Source organism: Selaginella moellendorffii, unplaced genomic scaffold (assembly GCF_000143415.4).
Source record: "Selaginella moellendorffii unplaced genomic scaffold, v1.0 SELMOscaffold_15, whole genome shotgun sequence".
Classification (NCBI taxonomy): Eukaryota; Viridiplantae; Streptophyta; class Lycopodiopsida; order Selaginellales; family Selaginellaceae; genus Selaginella; species Selaginella moellendorffii.
The window spans coordinates 1,880,911-1,902,724 of record NW_003314276.1 but is presented as its reverse complement, the minus strand read 5'-3'; the positions used below and the strand labels follow the sequence as shown (position 1 = coordinate 1,902,724).

Sequence of the window (21,814 nt, the reverse complement as noted above, 5' to 3'; positions counted from 1 at the left end):
TGCATTTACAACTACTGTTAGATACTTCCTCCTCAATCAAGTAGTGTTTTAACATTTTTATCTGAAGCAGATTCTTTTGGATAATGGTTGAGGCATTTCATGTTTTAACATCTCTATTAGGGATACGTTACACTTTCACAAGTGTTTATCATCCATAGATAGATGGTTTTGTGAAACAGCTTATTTGGACCTTCAAAAGGATGATTGTGAAGTATGTGAGTTTTTAACATTCGGATTAGGATGGTTATTTATTGTTTCTTAGGTATGTATATATCATAGGGGTACAGAGTTTTATTAGTGTTTCACCATATAAATTTCTATATAGTTGTGATTTAATACTATCAATAGAGTGGAGATTACCTTCACAATTGCCACAAGCTTGTTATCCCACTTGTACACAACCCAAATGTTCAATAGACTCTGTTCAGACAACTAAAAGAATAAATATTGATCCCAAGACCTAGTATTGGTAGTGCTACAACTCCCATCATTGTCCACCAATAGAGTATAAAATGGATGACTTGGTGTTAACTTATTCTTTCAATTTTACAATATATGGTTTGTCTGAGAGGTTTTTTACTCAATGGATAAGACTATATTAGGTGTTACGGCAAATTAAACCACAAGTTGGTTTAACATAATATTCAATAGGTTGATCCTCCAAAAACTATGTATGTGTAATAACTGAAATATTTCATATAAAGGGATTAGAAACAATTAATACCATTTATAGATCCATTAGTGCCTCCTTTTGATGTTCCTCCAGAGCCTAACCCACCAACCAAAAAACCCTTATTGCCTTCCATCCTTTCGAGAGAAGGGGATGATATGAAGTTTAAGTATATAGTATATACTAATATAAATGGTTGTACACTAATTTAATGTAGTGGGATTTTTAATTATCACAAAATATTCCTTTGAACATTCTCAAACTCAACCTTATTATACTAATGCACTATATATATGACTTTTTTTAATATATTAAAGAGATTTGTATTTGTGCTGTACAAGAAAAAGGGATTCTTGATATTGAATAAAAAAATTTGTGGATTCATTGAACAAAAGTAAAGGAAAGAGCAAAAGAAACCTTTGTGTGTTCCAATCATTTGCATAACAAATGTTTGTTGATTCTTTCAATACCTGGATGTCAAGGATAAAATCCATTTGAATATGATCCCATAAGATGTCTCTAGCTCTATAGTATGGCATATGGAAGCTGGTTGGATGGGATATATAGCACTTGAGTTCCAATAAGTGGCAAAGATTGTAACATCCATATCATCTTATAATGGTTCACTAGCTTGTGGGCAGTGTTGGAGCTCATAACACCCATGAAGCTCCAAACTTATTGATTGCCAATTATCAAGTGCCAGAATAATGTGTATTTATCAGAAACCTTCACTTTACTCCTTTTTGTGGTTGATATCGACATGATGTGATCTTCTCTAGTAAACTTAACTTTCCTATGCTTCTACTTAGTTGGTCAGACTATACAATTTTATGGTTACCACACTCACCCTCGTGAACAAATGCATCCCTACAAATTAATATCCTCATGAACGCCACAAATCTCTTGACTCATTCTCAATATGTGGTGATTTGAAACCCACTCTCTCTAATACCAACAGAAGCAAACTAGTTTCCAAATTTCAATCTTAACATATGGCAATTCTCTTAGCAAATCAATAGAGTCTGCACAGATGTAATATTCAAATATCAGACCATTTATTCAGTATTTCAAGACCATTGCACTTTTATCCATGTATTAAGCCATTTTCTATATATATTTATATTTATATCTAATCAAGAGGAAATGAATATATAAGAGATAATTTAATGATTATTTATCCCTCAAGACCTATAAAGCCAAGGGTAATTTCTTGTGAAAATTTATTTAACTTTTTCCAACCAAATACACCAAAATATCAAATACACAATTGCTAAATAAAATGGTTTATGTTAGCCAGATGGACAAATTGGGAATTAAATATTAAATATTCTATTAGATAAATCAATAATTCTATATTCTGCCACATGTTTTAATTTTTTAGAACATGTACATAGTTCAATAACATTTAATTTTAAAATTCATAGAATAAAATATTATTAGACTTGCTTGATAATTATGTTTTTTTGCTTTAGATATATATACAGCATATTGTGTTATTCAGAACTTTAATATACTTCTATTATATGGTTCTCTCTTTTGGTTTTTCATTACTTCACAAGTTTCGAATTTGAGATATATGAGGCATACATACTTAGGTTAAAGATGTATAAGTGATCAAGGCTAATCACCCTAGTTTTTTTTTCTCTCTCTCTCTTGCTTCTTTTATCTCTCTTTCCTTTCTTCTTTAATGCATACACTTTCTTGTGTTTGAGGTTGTGACAATTAGTTTAAATAAGTAACTTTTCTTTTTTATAAAAGTTATAGATAATTTTTAAACTATGAAGCTTATTCAATATTTAGTTCTTATAATAATCATATTTATGCCATTTATTAGATGTGTAAGAAAATATTATGAAGGAAACCAAAAAAGTATAACAATTGAATATAGACAAAATATTATAATCCCTATAATAAAAAACCTTATTGAAAATATAGGAAACCGTAGAGGGATATTTTTGGGGTTTTCAATGTCTAAAGTTCTATATGAAAAGGGAAAAAGTTTAATGGTTTCAATAGAAGCTTTTGATATACAAGAATATAAAAATATTATAATTATCTTTGTAGTATTATTCCTTTTATGTATAATTTAAATACTGGTAAATCTTTACAACGTGAATTTAATCGTATATTAAATATATATGTCATAAATGATTTTACAACTTATAGTTCTGTCACCTACATAGGCGTTTTATATTCAATCTCATATAGTATCGATTTTAAATTAAATAGATTTAGTGGTATAGTTCCAACTCATTTTTATTATCAAAACAATATTACCTCAGATTGTGATATACATAAAACGTGTATTAAAAGTGGACCATATTACTCTTATTTTTAAATTTTAAATACTGGAGAATATTTGCAGTCACCAAATATGTTTTACATTTTAATTATGCAATTTTATTGTAATTTAGTGCTATATTATACAGAATCAAAAATTTGGGATACCAAAACTATTGGTAAAGGACTTAACTGTTTTCTTCACCTACAAAAAGATGGAAATTTAGTAATTTATGATAAAAACTATGACGTTGTTTGGTCTTATAATTTATATTGGAAAAACATTTGGGTCACATTTTCATTATGTGTAGATAATAAAGGATTTGCAACTGTTTATGACACTAATTTACAAATTTCTATATGGAGGTCTTAAACCTAGGAGATAAAATGATAAACCTGGCCAGCATGGCAAGAAGTCATAGATAAATTTGCAAAAGAGTTCAATCCCTCAGCACTAGAACTTGGATTTAGATATTCAGCAATATTGTTTTGGAGCGGCTTGCCAAAATGGAGAATTGGAGGCAAGTCTTTTGTCAATGGCTTCAAGTCTCGAAATAGCTCTCAACACCAATAATATGTAACACTAAGAAACAATAGAGAATAGGAAACATATTTCCCATATGTTTTCCCTGGATGCTATGGACCATACTTTGTGGCATGGCCATCTTGAACATGTGAACAGCATATAATCAGTAAGAGTTGGATTGAAAAAACATATCCTAGAACATTTTTTATCCAATGGCTATATATTTCTCTTTGGCCTTGGACCGCAACTTCTCAAAAGTCCTCCCATGACTTTATTTCAACTGTATATATTCTATTGGATTGGTTTCAATCTAAACCATTCACAATCCAATCCAAATATAAATTATGGTTTTTAGACTAATGGATATGCATATTTTTATATTCCATTTCTATATTCCACACATTCACAATATCATATTATTATTATATTATTTTTATTAGCATGTGTTGTCCATGTAAGCAATCAATATGTCTCCAATGATTCCACGATCTGGCATTTTGCCAGCGGCTCCATAGATTGGTGCCATTCCCTCTTCCATATCACTTTGGTTCTCTTTTACCTGTGAAAACAAAGCTATGGTGGATCCAAGTTCAGTGGTCACGTTACCTCTTTTACAGCACAGCGCAAGTCCTCGAGCAACTTGTCGATAGCATCAACGTGTTGGAGCGTCACACAAAAATGTACACTGCGAATTATATGAGCACACGAATCACTGTGACGAGATTTTTACCTGGAAGGTTTTTGTAGAGCGTTAAGGCTCCACCCCTTGCTCGACATAGCGTCGTTCACTCTAAAGATGTCGCAGTCGTTCGATCCAAACGCAATGACTGTCATTGCCGGGTCTCCAAGCACGTATAATCCCGGAATTTCTTGTATTCTGAAAGGAATTGCTAAAGAGACAAGAAAAAAGAAACGAAGAACCACTTAATATTTACCCGTCCCTCAGTTTTTTGGATGCCTCCATGAGACTTTTCGTGATTTTCAAGTACCCTGTCAAAGACAATTCAGTGCAGGAGACGAAGACCAAAAAGGATGAGACGAACCTTCCTCTCCCAAAGATGCCAATGCAGCCCAAGCACCAGCTATGAGAGCTCCCGGCCTGCTTCCAGCCATGGATGGCGATATATACAGCCCGCCAGACCAATCCGTGACTATAAAGAAAGAAAAAGACCTTCAACTTCATGGTAGTTTGTCAACAGAGATTTACAACCTGCTACAAATTGGTGCTGTGACCAATGAAAAGGAAAAGGAAAGTGAAAGTGAGATGACACTAAATCTTTTGAGTCAGAAAGTGAACATACCCGCCGGATTTCGTGATTTCGGTAGAGCACGACACTGGTGCCTTTTGGAGCGAGACCATACTTGTGTACATCGATGGAGATGGAAGTGACTCCCGGAACCGAGAAGTCAAAAGGCGGAATAGAATATCTGCAAAAATCGTATCGTTATACAAGGAAAAAGACGATGAAAGACTCACCCCAACTTTCTAGCAAACGGCAAAACAAAACCTCCTAGGCAGAGATCCACGTGAAAACAGACTCTCTTGTTAATCGCAAGAGCGCCCAACTCCTGCACAGGAGAGAAAAAGAAAAGTGAGAAGCTTTCCATAGCGTCCAGTCCAAAGTCCAAACCTCTATAGGATCAACAACACCGTGAGGAAATCCTGGCGCCGATCCTACAATCTGCCAAAACAATGTTGCTGACCATTGCGAACGTGTGAAAATTACCATAATCGTGTTCTTGTTGATCAGTCGTTTGATACTGCTAACGTCGGCCTGGAGGTTACTAGTCACGGGTGCGATCTTCAATTTGATCTGAAAATACTGAGCCGCTTTGTTGTACGCTGAGTGAGCGGACACTGGAATGATCCTGCAGTTGGCAGCTCAAGTGAAAACAAGAACAAAGAAAAAAACGACTTAGCTTCGGGACTCACATTTCTGGTTTTGTGATTCCTTTGGTGGCTCGCATGTAGTCACGAGTCGACTTAACAGCCATTAGAATACTCTCTGTGCCACCGGAAGTCATGTTTCCACACACCTGGCCATCCAGTTCTTTACTGCCGAGCATTGAGGCCGTCATAGCGACAACTTCAGCCTCAAACTTTGCTATGCTTGGGAAAACGTCTGCATGTAAAGGATTCGTGTGTGCAAATCTGTCATGAATCGTTACGACATTTTCTTCTAATCGCTGGATGAGACGTACAGTGCATATGCCTCGTTCAACAGAGAAAAATGCTGTTCTGCATCCGTTCCACCAATATATCTGTCCACACAAGATGAAAGAATTTAGAAAGCAAAACTTCTATCAAGGCACAGGACAGCTCGTCAAGACTTACACAGTTCCAGAACATTTCCCTTCCCATTTCATGTCCTTTTGCCTCTCAGAGTTGAGCCAGTCAAGCACTCCGTTGCCGAGACCGGACTTGGGAAGCTCTGATATCCAACGAGAACGCTTTGATTTAGTACTCGAATTTAACTTGTCTATGACCTGATCGCAATCAACATCAGATAAAGAAATGGAGCTTCCAAATCCTCACGAGCAAAGATATAGGAATGCTACCTTATTTTGTTCTCTCAGAATGTAGCCACTGACTCCAGGAATTTTCCTGAAAAACAAAGGGGAGAGATTTTGTCAAGCTCTTCCAGATCGCTTACCGACACGCGTGAAAAAATAGATTGAGAAGAACGCGCTGAATGCCTGAATTAAAATACCAATCGAATCAACGAGCAAGAAAATTTGGAGCTAACCTTTCTCCTCCACGGCAGAGTAAGCACAAGAAATCGCCGACAAAACCCATGGCGCGATCACTCCAACCGCGAGCGCCGCAAGAGCGAGGATTGCTGGCTCGATCTGAGCGAGAAAATAGTTGGACGCCTGCCACAGCTCTCCCAGCGCCATTGAAGCGGCCATGGCTGTGCTTCGGTGACACGAAATCTCGTTAGCTACACCAAAAATAAAAAATTCTCGGTAAGCCCTAACCCTAAATTCACCTCGCTTTTTAAACCCTTTCCCTCTAAATTTACAACACAGGTTTTGTTTAACAATAAACATTTTGCTTATCCTAAACACCGCAAGAATTTTCTTCACGAGCTCCCGGTGAAGAACTTTCGGAAAAACGCCACGATTCCACCGGTCTTGTTCGATCGGCCATGGCTTTCGTCACTGTCGAGATCTTCCGGAGCAGCAGCAGCGCCCTCTCCAGTTCTTCCAGCCTTGAAACAAGCGTCAGCGCTTGATGCTTCTCCTCCTTCCACTGCCATAACTTCTGGTGGAGCTTCTGCCCGGTTTGCGCTCACTCCATTCGCATGCTCGCAAGGATCACGGCTTGCTGATGCCACTCCTCCTGCTGCTATCTCCTTTTCCTCCACTGCCACCTCTTCCACTGCTATTTCTTCCACTGATCCTGTTGCTACTGCCGCTGCTAGAGTTGCAGTACCTCCAGTTTGTTTAATCTGCTGTACTTCCCTGGAAGTGTCACTCGTCGTTGGACTGCTGCTGTCGCTTTGAATGCGCTCCAGCGCAGCCGAGATCTTCGATGAAGCTCGGATCTTTTTTCCAAGATCGCCACCGTGATCACCCTCTAACTTGCTCAACGAGCTCCGTAAGTTGGGAGCTCGTTCCACGGATACCGAAGTTGGATCACCCAGGCTTTTGAGCTGTAGTAGTACTTGTGTGCTCTTGACAGCTTCGAGAGTTTCGGTCTCAGCTGCCTCGTCCCCTGCACGCACCATTTCAGTTCTTGAGTGAGATACCCAATGAATGCGAAAGAATAAAGAACGAAATCTGACCTTGCTGGCTAAAACTTTCCTCCTCCTGTAGCTGTTCGTCATCTCCAGCGCTGGCGAGGCCTTTTGCTTCCGCGTAAACTCTACCAGCATCCAGGTGGAGCTTACCATAAGTATCCAAAAACGTCTCCTCCGACAGGATCAAGTACTGCAGCGACGCCGGCCTCTCGATCTTTCCCTGCTTCTCCAGAAACTCCACCAACCGGTGGCGAGGCCGGATCTTCAGTCCCAAGCTGCAGGAGAGAAACTTCGGACACGAAAGTATCGTCTGCGCCGGGAATCCCATCGTTTCCACCAAGTACTGGATCTTCGTCTTGGCTATGCTGACGTTCCATATCACACTGTACGCGTGCTTGACGAGCATCTGCAAGGCCTCGGGTCGTGACAAGCCCCACTCTGTCAAAAACGCCATTTGCTCGTCCAAGGAAGCGGTGCTGCGGCAGAAGTCCGACGGCCGATGGACCACCATCTTCCAAAAGTCGTTTTCCTTGACACCTTCGTTGGAAAACCACTTCATGGCGAGCTCCAGCGAGTGATTCACCTCCGACGCGAGCTTGAGAGTGTTGGAAGTTAGCCGGCGGCGAACCTCGGCTTTGCTGAATCCACACTGTTGCTCCAGGATCTCCGGGACCGGGCGAGGAGACTCCCGGTTCTTCTGGAAGAGCATGAAGAGATTGTAGAGATCCTTCTTATCAGCGCCAACTCGAGCGAGCTCCCACACGAGACCGTTTAGAACTTCCTGGGACGATCGGCCGATGAGCAGCGGGCAGCAAAAGATGGTCCTCATCAAGAACTTCCCTCCATCCACCTTCTTGAGCGCAACGATGCTGTTCTCCACGTCCAGCGGCGTGCTCGCCCAGAGCAAACTGTTGTGCTCGAAGACCAGCCACATCTTCTTCCTCTCGAATCCAATCTTGTGGAGCTTGTTCGTGATCTCGAGAAGATTGAAAACTCCATTCTCGCTGCTGTCGACGAGCGCTAGACTGGCTTCCACCCAGTCCGGAGCTCCGCCGAGGCTCTCCAGCACCGCCTCAGCCACATTGATCCGCCGCTCTTGCAACACCTGAGAGGAGAGCGCCTTGAGCTCCTTGATCGAGATCCTGGCCTCGCCACTGCCGAGATTTTCCTTGGCCAGCGCCACTACCTTCCTCGCGAACACTGGCGATGCGCGTTGCACCCCTGCTGCCTCCGGGGATTTCAATCCCAGGTCTTTGAGGAAGCTCGCCACGGCCCAGCTCGCGGCCTTGCGCTCGTCAGCAGAAACATCATCCAGCTTCATGCATTGCTCCACGGCTGCCAATGACGCAGCACGAACACGGGCGCTGCCGAGAGCGCGATCGATCGCTACTAACCTGTGCGCGCGCATCATCTCGATCGCGCCCCCGGATCTCACTCTCCCACCATGACCTAGCTAAAACCCCCAAAGAACCCTACAATACTTTTAAAAGACTACTGTTCGTAGAAAAGATTATATAGTAAAATGAGATGAAATTCCTTTCCACTTTGCCTGGAATGGAATTTCTTTTTGTTTGGTTTCTTCCCAACAACGAAGAGTTTGAGCTGTTTGGTTTTTTGGTTTCTTCGCTGTGGAAAAAATCTTACTCTGAGATGATCACAAGGCGAGCTTGAGCTCCAGCGACGACTCCTCGATCGATGGAACTTTGAGGCTCAGGTCCAGCATGAAAGGCGATGCCGGCACCATGGATGGAGTGCCAAAATGCTGGAGCTTGATCGATTTCCTGGCCAGCTGATGGTGATTCTTGAGCAGCCAGTGATCGTCGGTCTCGCCGGACGCCTCCTGGAAGAACAAAAACGACGAACGAACAGTCAAGCCATGTAGATCTTCAAGCATTCGCCAAGTGGTACTGCGAATTAAAACACTGTCCTGGATTTTTCTAAGTTTTGTCACTCACCTGGGGGGTGGTCACCGCGAACTTCGACGATTCGTCGTCATCGGGTTTTAAGTCTGGCAGTCCGCTGCTCGGCCGCTTGTGGAATTGGGGGCGAGGATCAGGAGCTGCCAGCGCCAGCGTCAGGAAGTCACAGGAAGCCGGCTTGGTAGACGAGGTCGCCTCCAAGTTGGTGCTACTGTTGGTGATGGTGGCGGCGTTCTTGAGCGAGCTGGAGCAGCTGTCCTTGAGCTGCTGCTCGAACGAGAAGCAAACCTCGGATCTCGCCCAGCTCGACGCCGCCGAGAGACTCCTGGGCGACGATGAAGCAGTAGCACTGAGAGAAACACCCAAGGGGCCAATCGTTAGAACAAAACCAAACAAGGAGATCTCCAACTCTTACATCATCTTGACGCTGGACCCTTTGTCCACCGAGCCCGAGTAGCCGGAACCCAAGTCGGCTACTCCATCTCGGGCACCCGTCCAACAAGCCTGGCATAAACACCAACTTTGTGGGTCATATCGGGCATCCAAGAGGAACTGGAAAGAACTAGCTTACCTTGTTGGGCGAGGACAATGCTGGGATGGTATTGCCTGGTATTTGGAATGAAGAGAGCTCCTTGATAGCAGGAATGCCATGGGTGTGAATCTACACAAGAACCAAACCAAGATGGGTTGATCGATCAAACTTGAGAGCCCGAGAGCTTTCCACTTACCCCTGGCCAATCTCTGCCATCACCGTAGACCCGCCGAGCGCGAGTCCGAAACAATGGATCAAACATCTCGGACGACTCCGGAAGGTTGTCCTTGATGATGTTGTTGCTACTGCTCCCCGGCTGGATCATCAAGGGGATAGTAGTGTTCCTGTGGTTGGCCTCGGAAGAGCACGAGGATGAAGATCCCAGGAACACGAACGGTGGGGCAGCAGCAGCGGCGGCGCCTCTGCTCGACTCATCGCTCTCGTCGAAGACGTGATCGGGCTTGCTGTTGTGCTGGGACGAGCACGGCGATGGAGAGGACGAGGATCTTCCACTGCGTCTTCCAAAGAGGTGGTGAGAGGCGGCAACGGTAGCAGCAGCCGAGACATCGGATGAGATCCCGGATTTGCAAGAGCTGCTATCGGCAGAGGCCTGGCCATGGATCTTCGCCATGAGCGCATGATCCAGCTGATGGATCACAGAATGCTGCGAAATATTGGCAAGATTAGGATCGAGACTGGCCTTGTGATGCTGCCTCGAGCTCGCGCTCGTCCCTAGCGACGCGAGGAAGGGGAGATTCGAGGGGCGATACGCCGCCGCAGCGCCACCGCCAGATCCTTGCTGCGCCGGGGAGATGTGATGGAGATGGAGAGGAGGATTATGAGGAGCCGAGAGGCAGAGCGCCGAGACCCGACCTTGCTGAGCTTGGAAGCAAGATCCGGCCGCCGCGAACGACGACGATGCTAACATCGCTTTCTTGCTCTCCTCCTGGATTCGCAGCCGCTCCAGCTGCGCCACGCCCAGCCCTCGCTGCGGCTGCTTCTTCTGCCCGTTCTTGGATTTCTTCGAGCGCCGGTGCTGGTGATCCGAGGGCACTGCCATGGAAATATTGCGAGGCAAAGAGGGGGAAATGAAATATTTCGAGAAAGAAGAGAGGGAAGATCTAAACGCGCTGCTAGATCGATCGATACAGTCGAATGCCGCTCATGGATTGGCTGCCGCACACATCAATCCCTCCATTCGCAATCGCTAGAAGAGGAAGATCGCGCTCGCTGGCGCTGCCGTTTTCTTCGCACAAAGAACGGATCCCCGCGGGGAAAGAAGAGAGGAGCTCACAGCCGGCGCCATGGATGGATTGCAAGAACCCGAGCGATCGATCGATCGATGGACACGCGCACGGACGCAAGGCGCAAAACAACGCGATGAATCGATCACTCTCTCTTGGTCTCTTCCTCCCAACCTGTTGTATTCTGTTGTGTCTGTCTGTGGGCTATCTATCCATCCCTGTTGTTAAGAGAGAAGGGCCATGGAATGTAAAGCGCACGCCCTGGACATTCCGTGCCAAGGGCCGATCGTGGCCGTCGGCTGCATCGCGACGGCATTCCCCGCCGCGCTCGGCCGGCTGCGGACGGCGACGATGTGCGCCACGTGTGGGCCCCGCCGGCGGAATCTTGGCCGTCGTTTCAACAATCTTTGTCGTCCGAGAGGGGCATGATTTAGGAGAATCCGACGGTTATTATGACCGCATCAAGGGGCTTAATCGCACCCCCCGCGAGTGTGGGTGGTCCCTACCTGCCGCGCGACAGTCGCCGTAGATATGCCCTCCCGATGAGCGTCATGGTCCAGCGCCACGTGGCGGGTGTCGGGTACGGACCCGCCCTCTTCACACGGTGCGCGAAAAGATTTCCCAGATACTAGTCGCCCTCCGCTTCCCAGTGTCGTCATTCCTTTGGTTTTTCGTGAGTGCCGCGCGAATATTCCCTGGCATTTCTCCCGCCATTTTTTGTCATTTTCTCTCTTTTCCGTTTTTTTTTATTTTAAAAAATCCCTTTTTGTGTGAAATCCCAACAACATGGGACTTTGGCTTTGGTTGGCATGATCGCGAGGTTCTTTTGTCATGCCATTGATGGAGTTTCTTGGAGGAACATCAATTCCCCCAAAGAAAGATCTCCAGTCTCGATCCCGGCAGCCACTGCCCAAAGATTTCCCCGCAAGATCTCTCGCTCCTCCTCTCTTTCTCATGTATAAAGCGAGAGACGCGAGAGGCCCAACCCAGCAATAAAATCTCCGGACAAACGCAGAGAACCCCAACGACGTTTTGCTGGCTAGACTTTGGTTGCTCGTCGTAGGGCTTGTTGTTATCATCTGCTAGGGCCATTAAACTATCTTATTCTGATCTAGTTTATCCAAATGGGATACACTGATTGATCCTAATGCTGGGTTACAACATTTCTTAACTCGTCCCGGAGAGATTCCAGGTCAAAGCGATTAGAATATGCCCCCGGCCGGGGCCAGCCTTTGGTTCGGTGTTGTGCAGCAGGGGATATGGTCTAAATTCGCGCTCCTCCCAATGTGCGCAAAGGATGAGGCAGGCAAAGCTTATCTTAAATCTCTGTATATATATATATATATATATATATTGTTTCGTGATTGATTGATTTTGATGCTTGGAAACTTCAGTCACATTGGAAGATCCACTAAATTCTGCTCCGTTCAATAATGCGGGGCCACAAGGCGCAATGCAAGAAAAACTAGAGTATATGAGCGTTACGTCGAAGTTAGGGCTACAATATAATAGTTTTTCATTGGGAAATGAATAAGGTAGGTGGCGTAGGAATCTGTTAGAGAATATCCCCGCTCTGCAGTTTACGTATTTCGTAGCTATACACTGTACGTCTAGAAATGGTTTCGTAAAAATTCTTATTTGATTTTTGTTATAGCTGTTGTGTGCTACTGGGTAGCCAATGGTAAGCTAATGTGTGTCGCTTTCTTGACTGGCTGTCTGGAGTAACATCTGTGGCATTTGGCAGTGGCATGTGAGTGCTGGCCGGACAGTTTTTTTTTAGGGTTTTGCAAAAGGTCAAAGCTCTTTTTTTTTCTTACCGTAAGAACCCTAAAAAGAGAACCTAAACGACTTGACCTAAAAGAGACCAAGACCTGGAGACCGGGGTAAGTTAGATTCCCCTTTCCAGGAACAACCGTTTTGGTTGGCGAGCTTGGACTCTCAATCAATCACTCAATGTCCGCCACCTTCTTCTCTCCAAAAGTCTGTAACGGCCGGAGATATAATGCCGATTCCGCTTGATTCGACTGACTGAATGTCTCGTCTTCCCCTTGGCAATTTGCTCCCGCCTTCCTTGCTAGTGTCCTCATTCAAGCAGCCGAATCTCCAGCGAATCTATCTATCCCGATTGATTCCCTTGATCTCGGCCCGCAGCCCTTTATATGCCCAAAACTCGATGTTTTTTCTTTGTCTATCATAAAATGTGGGGCCACTGTGTTCTCTGTGCCATGCCTCGCCACAAGCAACAGTGGCAACAACAAGAGCACGAACGACAAGGCTGGGGACAGCGGCCAGGATTTCTTTTCTTTGTCTTTAAATCTCTGCCTCATTTCAAGCTTTTCCCATTTCTCTTTCTTTCTAATTGCCGAGACTGGCCAGTCAAAGGCGTCCGTACGGGGATTGTCTAGTGCCGTACTCGTGTCAACTCGGCGCCTTGCTTGTTGGTGGGGTGGTGTGGAATTTTTGGATGTGGCATTTGGTGTCTGCTCGCTGGCCGCTTGTGCCTCCAGTTTATTCCAAACACACAATTCGATATGGATTCGATCGAGAGATTTTCATGGTTTTAGGAAAGAGACCTTAATGGCCGTGGAGGGCGGTGCCGAGACCCAGTCGTGGCTTGTGGCTTGATTTTAGTGATTCTTTAGTTTGCGGGGAGATAAAAATAGAAAGGCTTGTGTCTTTGAGCTGTCCGAAGCTAAACCCATGGGAATCAATCAATCGGGCAGCGGATTTAAAGAAATTTGGTGCCAGGCCGCGAATTTGGGAGGCGCCTTATGAAACGCATCTGAAATTTTCTCTTGGTTTATTTTTTAGAGTTTTATTTTATAATTTGGCTGTTTATTTTATACTTTTTGGTGAATTCCACAATGCAAGGAGTAAAGCTGGTGCTCCCTACAAAAGACTCTGCTACAAAGAGAAAAATGTATAAACAGGGCTGGATTTCTTTATGCTGGGCATCCAAGTTCAATGCACCCGAAAATCCCGCGCCAAGTAGTGGTGAATATTCCAAATTTAAAACTAAAGCCCTAACACTCTGTTCTAGGGTTTTGGGGGCGATGGCGATGGCGATGGCGATGGGCGCGGGCGGTAGTAGGGCTCCGGTAAGCATTGAATTTTAGATTCGGGGGTGGATTAGATTACTGTTGCGGCGCTGCATTGGCGCTGCCGCGTCGCCTGGCTTGCGACCGATGGTTTTGTTGTTTGTGTGCCTCTTTTTCTTTTCTCTTGACGCTGATGTTTCCGGGAGGATCATCTTGATCCGATAGCTCCCGAGGTTGACATTCCTTTTGCCGCTCTGCTTGCTCGCTGCGCTGCTGGATCCAGACGCGTCGCTGTCGCGAGTTTTTATTTCAATTCCTGGCATGTGCATAGGACATTAAAACTTGGGACGAACGCGATTTTTAACATCTGCGCTTGCGGGAAGAACATTAGTCTCTCGTTCGCAAACGCAAAGAGAGAGAGAGAGCGTCGTCCTTGTCGCCAACAGAGGTGACTTGTTTTAAGCATTTCCATTTCATTCTGTTAGAAACGAAGATGATGATGCTGCTGCTGCTGCAGCTGCTGCTGTGCAGGAAATACGCAGCGAAAAGAGGAGGAAGAAAAAATTAGGAAATCAAAAACTAATGGAAGTCTTTGGAGAGGTCACAACTTGGAAAGAGATTTGTGACTTAAATTGCCGCTCAAGAACAGCCAGGTAATTTTGCTTTTGCCCCAGATTCTTGACAAATCAGTGTAGATTTTGTCAACAGGCGTGTGCCAGCCAGCCATCACGCATGAATAATGCTTCCTCTCCCAGCTTCGAAGCTACAGAACACGCAAGATTTGTCCACAGGGTTTGACATTCATTGGTTTTAAAGTTTTGACACACTCGACTCCACTTCAACGGCAAGTTCTTCATTTCGCTCGCGAGGGAAAGGAAAGAAAGGATCTTAAAAGCTCTTGGGAATTGAATGTGCAGGAAATTCATACCTCCCCTCGCGGCATTTGGTGCAAAGGAACCGAACTCATCAACAAGGATGAAATTCCAACAGCTGGAGAAAAAGGACAAAGGTAGCAAGGCTGGCTTTCTCTTTTGTTTGTTGTTTGGCTTTTATCTTTTCTCTCTTTCTTTTCTGCAGATCTAATACTCGTAGGTGTTCCCGAGTGGTCACCGAAAAGAGAAGCTTCGTGCGTCTTGAGCTAAAGAAACGCCATCCAGATCTATCTCAGGAGGCACCTCAAGAATCGCCAATTTTCCTGTACGGCGTTGTTTCCCAATTCCTCGTCCATCCAGGTTGGTTGCTTTGTTTGTTTTCTTCCCTTTTCTCCCGTCTCTCGCTTTCCAGCCAATTTTTTACGCATCTCGAGACGAGGAAAACTTACAAATCTCGGATTTCGTTTGTCTGTGCAGCTCCACCACCTTGCTAGATTCTCTTGTGCACTCTCTCGGATTTTTGCATGTGAGTGTGGTGACCACACTGGCGAGCGTGTTGTTTGGTAAGAGATTTATTCGAGAAAACAAGCTTTTGTTTTCTCTTTAGAAAACTCCGAGTGAGTTTATCTGATTGATGTGGCTGACCTGAATAGGAGGCGAATTTGGGAAGCCAGCGATTGGTTACATTTATGAAGCACACGACAAAGCTCGAAGAACCGGGAACAGGTTCTTGCTTGTACACTTGAAAAGTTTATACTCTGCGTGTTTTGTGTGTCAGGGAGAACGACTTTTATCCGAGATTACTTGAGCAAAACACCAGAGTGAGATGATGGGCGAACGTCAGTTTCGCTCGACAGAGATAGATCCTCATCCTTCGCTCCATTCAAGCACAGCACAGCCGCAGCAGCGATCGATCCAGTGTCGCATTAGGACGCGACTTATAACGTCTTGCTCGTAAGCACAAAAGAGAAGTATATATGTTTGTTTCCTCTTGCTTCTTCTGATCCTCCTTCCTGTGTCGCGGCGTTGCTTTTGTTTTTTTCTTTGATAGCCGCAGGGAAGATAAAACGAAGAACAAAAGAGATGCTGCAAAAATTCCCCCCCGCAAAGCTGTGCGCGAAAGCTTCTCTCACATGGATGACGTTGTCTGGTTGTTCCACACGCTTGGACGCAATCAATCAATCAATCAATCAACCAGTCCATCAATCTTCTTTCCATTCCATTCCAAGCAATCAGAGAATTCCACTGCGCCAACTTTTCCAACCTAATTGTTTCATGGGCTTGCATACGTCTGCTTTTGAGAAGGCGGTGCACTGATCAAATCGAAGAAGCCCCTGTATGTAAAGATTCCCTTTTTCCAGAATCTTGCCCCACCACCTATTAAGACCTAATGAAGTTGACGTTCCTCTTTGGGACTAGCACGGCAGCTATCGTTCCTCGTTCTCCCCTTTTTTTCTTGTTCATTGCAAGTTCTCCTAATAGGATTGATCATCGTCCGTACGATACATGATCTAGACGATGGTACGAACGGGTTGGTGTGTTCTTCAAACCCGTCGCATTCGCGGCATTCAATGCCGAGGACCGCCGTGGCGCTGCAGGAGCCGTGCGATGCGGTAAGATCCGACGGCACGGGCGCCGTACACGCCGACGTGGCTGACGCCCGACGGTCTAGCGGCGTCAGTCGCCCGGACGGAGCGCGCGCTTTTTCGTTTGGCTGACGGTTCCGTCACACAAACGGAGCTCGCATGGTAAGAATTTCAAGTGCGGTGAATTTTTCCTTTTCTTTGATTTGCTTCCTTGTGTTTCGTGTTGGGCGGTGCCTGGCAACGCCGCCCCGCCAAGAAAGAATTTGGCGCTGGCGAATCTACAAAGATGATCGCGATCGCAGGGACGGGAATGCGCCATTCGTGATGCCGAAATCCGAGAGGTGATCGACCATCGCGGCGCGCGCGCGCTCTCATTCCATGGCGTCGGATGCGAGCGTCTTGTGCAGGGAGGGAATCTGGGGCGAGGGATCGGAGATGAGGTGCTGTTCTTGCCGCGATTCTCCCGAAATTTTCACTGTTTGATTCGAAATTTCGCAGGACGGTGCCGATAGGGGACGATCGGCAGCAGCAGCAGCAGCATCAGCCACCGCACAAGGTATTCTTTCTTGGATCTCCGCGTGATCGATCGCCTGGATGAGAAATTTCCCTTGCCGCGCAGGCTATGGTGGTCGATCAGGCACTCCACGGCTCGTTTGAGGAGGATTGGTACGATGGCTCGCTCATCGATGACATGCCTTCTTACCCTAGCGCCGCTGGAGGAGGAGCGCAGCCCTCGCATCACCACTTCATGGCTGCCGCCGCCGCCGCCTCAAACTCCGCCAGCAAATCCGACGCCAGGTCCACCGGCTTGTCCGCCTTCCTGGACGAGTCCTCCATGCCCGGCGGCTGCTTCATCACCGATTTCTCGCCCGGATTGCTGCCACCGCCGCCTCCCATCCGGAACGGCTTCCACCACCACGCCACCGCTTCCTCCTCGGCGTGTTCTTCCTCGTCCTCGGTGGCCAATCTCCACTCGGGCTTCCTGCCCGACATGGCGGGCAGCCAGATCCTCGACTTCCCAGCTCTCTTCGGCCCCAGCACTGGCGCGAGCTTTGGGAATTTCAGTGGAATTGGGAGCAGCCTCAGCATTGGGATGATCAAGAGCGGCAATGGCATTTTTGGCGACTGCTTTGGAGGTGGCAGTGGAGGAGAATTCAAGGATCACTCCTCGGTGGTGACCAAGCCCAAGTCCGGGAAGAACAACCATCACCATCACGAGCAGCAGCAGCATACAGGGAGCGGGCAAACATCTCCATCCATAGCAGCAGCCGTAGGGGCGATCAAAGCGCCGCCGGATTCTTCCCTCGAGATGGGCGACGATTCTCTCCATCATCCAGCGCCGCCGCCGCCGAGCAGCCCGAGCAAGAAGCCGCTGGTCCATAAGAGGAGCCCGGTGATGTCGGCGTCCGACGACATGGCCACCGTCGATCTGGAGCTCCGCGAGGACGAGGAGATGGACGATGGATCCGGGCTTCTGTGCGAGAATGACGAGGCGATGGGCGGCCACCAGGTGGCGGACAAGGGCCCTTCCGGCCGGGGGAATCGCAAGGGCCTTCCGGCCAAGAATCTCATGGCGGAGCGGCGACGGCGGAAGAAGCTTAATGATCGCTTGTACATGCTTCGCTCGGTGGTCCCCAAAATTACAAAGGTGAGTACTTTCAAACCACTCGGGCAACTTGGCATTCACTCGCCCGCTCCTCTTTCCATGCCTTTACCTCTTTTTCTCCTCTCGCTCTCACTCACTCTCAACTTGGTTTGATTTTGTCAGATGGATAGAGCGTCTATTCTGGGTGACGCGATCGAGTATCTCAAGGAGCTCCTCCAGAGGATCAACGAGCTCCACAGCGAGCTGGAAGGCCCAGCAGATGGAGGGAGCATGGGAATTCCGCCACAGCAGCAATCCGGAGCGTTGCTTTCGCCCCAAAGTTTCGCTCCTTGCGTCAAGGAGGAATGTCCGGCGTCCAGCATCTCCCCGCTTCCGTTGCTCCCCGGGCCTCCTACAGATCTCCAGCCAGCAAAGGTACTATAGTAGGAGTCTATAGTAGTATAAGACCAAGTGGTTCCTTTCTCATGGTTTTTTTTATTCCCCTTGGCTTTGTCTTTGTAGGTGGAGGTGAGAACAAGGGATGGCAAGGGAATTAACATTCATATGTTCTGCGCGAGAACGCCAGGCCTTTTGCTCTCCACGATGAGAGCTCTGGATGATCTTGGCCTGGACGTCCAGCAGGCTGTTATCAGCTGCTTCAATGGCTTCGTCCTCGACGTCTTTCGTGCCGAGGTATAAGTTCTTTTTTTGTTCTCTTTTCCTCTCGTGCAAATGGTAATGGTGGCTTGTTTAGCAGCAATGTAGCGATGCCGAGATCGCCCCCGAAGAGATCAAAGCAGTGCTCTTGCAAACGGCGGGGTGTCACGAGGCATTGTGAAAAAAAGGAATGGACGATCCAGTGTAAATTTTTTTTCTTCTCTTTTCTACTTTAGAGCTGACCAACCATCGAGCTCTCGATTCCTGGTAGTTTTTTTAAGAAACTTTGTAGCTAACCAAGAACACCAAATCAAGAACATCTTTCTTGTATTATTCGTATTCACACGAAGCGATGGGCAGTATTTACATCAATCCTGTACAGTTTGAGAGTTTTGAGAGTGATTGGTTCTTGCGACGCTCTAATTCGTTTGGAAGAGTGTCACAGTTGCTATGTGGCCGTTCTTCATAACCTACATACAAGAAACAAAGAAGAAAAAAACATAGTGAGTTCCAAAGAGAGACTTGGGAATATGGTTACTTCAAATGCGATGTTTCGGTAGCCATAGACGAAGGTTGGCCCGAACGGATTGCTAACCGAGCCTTGCGTTTGAATGGCTGCTCGGCCGGCGTCTCCCAAGAGCTGCTGTTAGATACACAAAAGCACACGGGTTATTACTCGAGACTAGATCGAAAAAGCAAAGCTTGCTAAGCCTCAAACCTGGATTTGAGGCCACTTTGTATCGCCAGTTATGACATAGTGTGAATCTTTCTCGTCGCTTCCAGTCACTAGAGAAAGGGGTCATCGTAAGAACACCGATTCAGAACTGAATACTTACATGGGCAGTGTATAACAAAATTGCATTTTATGTAGGAGTTGAAATCGGTATGGGCCGGGAAGTTCGTGTGCAAGACGAACTTTTTAATCCGGTGTGTCTGCAGTGATAGAAATTTCCAGAGTCACAAACTCGGAAAGAAAAAGACTAATTATTCACCTGACCGTCGAAAAGGATGTCTAAGCCACGAGCAAAATAGTTGTAAAAGTAGTCACCACAAAGGGCTGAGTTCGGCCTCGGATCCGATGCCGAGTGTATAACCATAGGATCCACCTGAGTAACACGAAAAGATTGTTGTGACTGATTCTCTCTCTCATATCGATAGTTACCTGCTTTTGATGAATTCCGTCGGGGCGGCCAAGTTCTGCCCACACGTCCTGAGGAGACGCTCCAAACGGCAAGCGCTTCTTACTGGTTGTAAAGAACAGGTCCTCAGCGAGCTGTTAATGCAAAAGAGAAGAAGTTTAGATGGCAGGCATAAGAAACTTACAAAGTCAAAACACCTTTGCATGGACTTCTTCCATGTATAAACTTCCTGAAGGTAGTTGCGGCGGGATGGCTTTCTTTATCAGGGCCGCAAGGTTAGCGCCAGCCTCCACATTACCACCAAGCGCACCGTCATATATACAGACGCGAGACATCACAGGAGTAGTTCCATCTGGAAACTCAATAGGCAGCTCAGCTGGTTTAGCCAAAAACGAAAAAATGAAAGTCAGAAACATTGCCATTATGCGCAGGACGTAGATCTCTTACCTTCTCGATCTTGGCAGCAGTTAGTGTACTGCCCAGGAATCGGAAATGTGAACGCCAGGCCCTGCAAGCAAAGATGATCATAAAGCCCCACCTTCAGGCTGGAAAGTTTGAAAGACAAGGCTTACAGGATAGAAGAGAGTATAGATATTCCGCTTTGCATCGAACGATCCCGGAAACGTTGGGCCAAAGAGTGCGTAAACGGCAACGAAGGTAGCCGCGACACTGGGACCTCTGTAAAGTGTAAGTCTCGAGAAATTCCATCAAGGAGAGAAAAACGCTAGCGAGCTCACCCAATCGAGGACGTGGCATACCGCATTTGCAAGCGTTGGACATCATATACTTCTATCAGACGAAGCCTCTAGAATAGACGCATTTACCATTGGTGAGAAAGCAAGAAGAAAAAAAAGCAAGAAAATCGCAGACCTGCGTCCGCGGCTCGAAACGAAGGTGAAATCCATGCTCTGGAAAGCTTATAACAAGGTCGAATTGTAGCGGATCCTGAACGAGTGTCGCTAATGAGGAGAAAGGAAAGAAAAAAGAAATTTTTCTTCACCTCGTCGTTGAATTTGATGTGCACGACATCAAAGACGGAGTGATGCTGCTCGATATAAGCAAGCGCCTCACAAACTGGCATCCCTGGACACGAATTTCTCGAGAGTCAAGCTCAGCTAACGCCCGGAGAGAAGAATTCTAGGTCAATTGCGCGGGAGGATGGAACCATACCTAGGCTGAAGGCGCCGATGCCAGCGCCAGGCCGCAGATCCAGCGTCAGGACGCTCATCGCCGCCTCTCTTCGCCCCAAGCGCGCTCGCTTGCGTGAGTTCCTGGGTTAGGGCTGGGGAGCGAAAACCCCGGCTTAAACTTAACGACATATGTTCTAGTTTCAATTCCTTCTAGCTTATCACAAAAGAATCTTTAATTAATTATAGCAATGTTTGAGAACAAAGGCTCGACTTTACCTAGCTCTTGTTGAAAAATCTAAATGAATGTGTGGGATTACAAGGTGAGTAAATTCGGACTGAAAAACTACTCCTTAAGTTATCAGATAAGTTTATCCTTAAGAACACTAAAGTTATAGATAACTATTCGTTGACTTTAATTGACTATGATTACATGCTTTAAGAAAGTTGACGGGCTAGCCGCTTCATCCCATGGTGCTCTGCCTTTGTCATTGGCATGACAAGCGGATAGGAATCTAAGTCTTGATCAGTCCTGCTCTCAGCCCAGCTGATAACAGGCTGCACTTGAAGGCGATCGTGCTCGATCATGGAGTCAACACTTTCTTGTGCTATCTTGAGCTCGCACTTGGGCACCACACCATCCGGCGCCTTTGCACACACCCTTATCACCTCAGTCCATTCCTCCGGCTTCCACAGCGCATCGCTCCTCCCATCAAAGCGCTCAAGGCGGCGGGGAGACCAGCCTGAAACCACATCCGAAACGGCACTGCTGGTTGAGAGCCCTGCTTCTCCTCGAAAGACCTCCGCAGCCTCGCCCGGCTCAGAATCACAAATCAAGCCCGCCAAGAGGTTCAGCTCGAGCGCCTGTCCGCCATACAGGCGATAGACGCCATCCC

The 21,814-nt window shown here is 46.5% G+C and overlaps 5 protein-coding genes and 2 long non-coding RNA genes across 15 annotated transcripts; 3 read left to right on the top strand and 4 right to left on the bottom strand.

Moving 5' to 3' along the window:
* Positions 1-3,887: 3,887 nt before the first annotated feature.
* On the bottom strand, positions 3,888-6,440 carry LOC9633191 (sphingosine-1-phosphate lyase). Of its 2 annotated transcripts, XM_002970721.2 has the most exons (16): positions 6,224-6,440; positions 6,131-6,173; positions 6,036-6,081; positions 5,812-5,963; positions 5,679-5,738; positions 5,410-5,628; positions 5,204-5,345; positions 5,108-5,158; positions 4,954-5,045; positions 4,778-4,904; positions 4,687-4,702; positions 4,520-4,627; positions 4,412-4,466; positions 4,207-4,353; positions 4,083-4,161; positions 3,888-4,035 (listed from the first exon to the last, which is right to left on the bottom strand). In XM_002970721.2, exons 1-16 carry the CDS (start codon positions 6,384-6,386, stop codon positions 3,913-3,915), a joined length of 1,623 nt encoding a protein of 540 aa, XP_002970767.1. In that variant the 5' UTR covers positions 6,387-6,440; the 3' UTR covers positions 3,888-3,912. The 2 variants fall into 2 exon arrangements, with proteins under 2 accessions (XP_002970767.1, XP_024531540.1); XM_024675772.1 differs by having other exon boundaries at positions 4,687-4,904.
* A 31-nt stretch (positions 6,441-6,471) lies between these two features.
* LOC9633190 lies at positions 6,472-8,654 on the bottom strand. The gene is made up of 2 exons (XM_002970720.2): positions 7,265-8,654; positions 6,472-7,194 (listed from the first exon to the last, which is right to left on the bottom strand). The coding sequence occupies exons 1-2, from the start codon at positions 8,628-8,630 to the stop codon at positions 6,560-6,562; spliced, it is 2,001 nt and encodes a 666-aa protein (XP_002970766.2). The 5' UTR covers positions 8,631-8,654; the 3' UTR covers positions 6,472-6,559.
* Positions 8,655-8,700: 46 nt separating this feature from the next.
* On the bottom strand, positions 8,701-11,066 carry LOC9641310. The gene is made up of 5 exons (XM_002970719.2): positions 9,867-11,066; positions 9,710-9,799; positions 9,554-9,642; positions 9,175-9,487; positions 8,701-9,059 (listed from the first exon to the last, which is right to left on the bottom strand). The coding sequence occupies exons 1-5, from the start codon at positions 10,728-10,730 to the stop codon at positions 8,874-8,876; spliced, it is 1,542 nt and encodes a 513-aa protein (XP_002970765.1). The 5' UTR covers positions 10,731-11,066; the 3' UTR covers positions 8,701-8,873.
* A 2,902-nt stretch (positions 11,067-13,968) lies between these two features.
* LOC112346548 lies at positions 13,969-14,795 on the top strand. Its single transcript, XR_002992486.1, has 4 exons — positions 13,969-14,012; positions 14,284-14,400; positions 14,484-14,605; positions 14,661-14,795. It is a non-coding gene; the product is annotated as an uncharacterized LOC112346548 (long non-coding RNA).
* Positions 14,796-14,873: 78 nt separating this feature from the next.
* On the top strand, positions 14,874-16,228 carry LOC9641309. 3 transcript variants are annotated; one of them, XR_002992485.1, is made up of 5 exons: positions 14,874-14,961; positions 15,030-15,184; positions 15,302-15,387; positions 15,478-15,778; positions 15,876-16,228. It is a non-coding gene; the product is annotated as an uncharacterized LOC9641309 (long non-coding RNA). The 3 variants fall into 3 exon arrangements; XR_002992484.1 differs by having other exon boundaries at positions 15,478-15,795; XR_002992483.1 differs by lacking the exon at positions 15,876-16,228 and having other exon boundaries at positions 15,478-15,822.
* Positions 16,229-16,582: 354 nt separating this feature from the next.
* LOC9633189 (transcription factor SCREAM2) lies at positions 16,583-18,982 on the top strand. Of its 2 annotated transcripts, none has more exons than XM_024675671.1 (6): positions 16,583-16,850; positions 16,909-16,966; positions 17,030-18,058; positions 18,179-18,430; positions 18,518-18,688; positions 18,750-18,982. In XM_024675671.1, exons 1-6 carry the CDS (start codon positions 16,789-16,791, stop codon positions 18,831-18,833), a joined length of 1,656 nt encoding a protein of 551 aa, XP_024531439.1. In that variant the 5' UTR covers positions 16,583-16,788; the 3' UTR covers positions 18,834-18,982. The 2 variants fall into 2 exon arrangements, with proteins under 2 accessions (XP_024531439.1, XP_002970916.2); XM_002970870.2 differs by having other exon boundaries at positions 16,585-16,850; positions 18,753-18,982.
* On the bottom strand, positions 18,963-21,137 carry LOC9633188 (UPF0183 protein At3g51130). 5 transcript variants are annotated; one of them, XR_002992463.1, is made up of 13 exons: positions 20,962-21,137; positions 20,792-20,874; positions 20,662-20,736; positions 20,529-20,596; positions 20,364-20,469; positions 20,239-20,299; positions 19,989-20,167; positions 19,815-19,925; positions 19,645-19,758; positions 19,485-19,585; positions 19,371-19,438; positions 19,191-19,292; positions 18,963-19,122 (listed from the first exon to the last, which is right to left on the bottom strand). XR_002992463.1 is itself a non-coding variant. In XM_024675672.1 (13 exons), exons 1-13 carry the CDS (start codon positions 21,017-21,019, stop codon positions 19,072-19,074), a joined length of 1,173 nt encoding a protein of 390 aa, XP_024531440.1. In that variant the 5' UTR covers positions 21,020-21,134; the 3' UTR covers positions 18,963-19,071. The 5 variants fall into 5 exon arrangements, 3 of the variants coding, with proteins under 3 accessions (XP_024531440.1, XP_002970764.1, XP_024531441.1); XR_002992462.1 differs by having other exon boundaries at positions 19,191-19,295; positions 20,962-21,134; XM_024675672.1 differs by having other exon boundaries at positions 19,489-19,585; positions 20,962-21,134.
* Between the last annotated feature and the right edge of the window lie 677 nt (positions 21,138-21,814).

Bases quoted from the DNA above. Each gene is read 5' to 3' on its own strand.
- LOC9633191 (XM_024675772.1), bottom strand. From the start codon at position 6,386: ATGGCCGCTTCAATGGCGCTGGGAGAGCTGTGGCAGGCGTCCAACTAT. The intron at 6,082-6,130 runs GTAAGCGATCTG...TTTGTTTTTCAG, and splicing joins CTATTTTTTCACGCGTGTCG to GAAAATTCCTGGAGTCAGTG. The intron at 4,354-4,411 runs GTAAATATTAAG...AATTCCTTTCAG, and splicing joins TCCAAAAAACTGAGGGACGG to AATACAAGAAATTCCGGGAT.
- LOC9633190 (XM_002970720.2), bottom strand. From the start codon at position 8,630: ATGATGCGCGCGCACAGGTTAGTAGCGATCGATCGCGCTCTCGGCAGC. The intron at 7,195-7,264 runs GTCAGATTTCGT...TGGTGCGTGCAG, and splicing joins GGAAAGTTTTAGCCAGCAAG to GGGACGAGGCAGCTGAGACC.
- LOC9641310 (XM_002970719.2), bottom strand. From the start codon at position 10,730: ATGGCAGTGCCCTCGGATCACCAGCACCGGCGCTCGAAGAAATCCAAG. The intron at 9,800-9,866 runs GTAAGTGGAAAG...GTTCTTGTGTAG, and splicing joins ATGGCAGAGATTGGCCAGGG to ATTCACACCCATGGCATTCC. The intron at 9,060-9,174 runs GTGAGTGACAAA...TTGTTCTTCCAG, and splicing joins TCGCGGTGACCACCCCCCAG to GAGGCGTCCGGCGAGACCGA.
- LOC9633189 (XM_024675671.1), top strand. From the start codon at position 16,789: ATGGCGTCGGATGCGAGCGTCTTGTGCAGGGAGGGAATCTGGGGCGAG. The intron at 16,851-16,908 runs GTGCTGTTCTTG...GAAATTTCGCAG, and splicing joins GGCGAGGGATCGGAGATGAG to GACGGTGCCGATAGGGGACG. The intron at 18,689-18,749 runs GTATAAGTTCTT...TGGCTTGTTTAG, and splicing joins TCGACGTCTTTCGTGCCGAG to CAGCAATGTAGCGATGCCGA.
- LOC9633188 (XM_002970718.2), bottom strand. From the start codon at position 21,019: ATGAGCGTCCTGACGCTGGATCTGCGGCCTGGCGCTGGCATCGGCGCC. The intron at 20,875-20,961 runs GTATGGTTCCAT...ATTCGTGTCCAG, and splicing joins CATCGGCGCCTTCAGCCTAG to GGATGCCAGTTTGTGAGGCG. The intron at 20,470-20,528 runs GTGAGCTCGCTA...TACACTTTACAG, and splicing joins TATGCCACGTCCTCGATTGG to AGGTCCCAGTGTCGCGGCTA.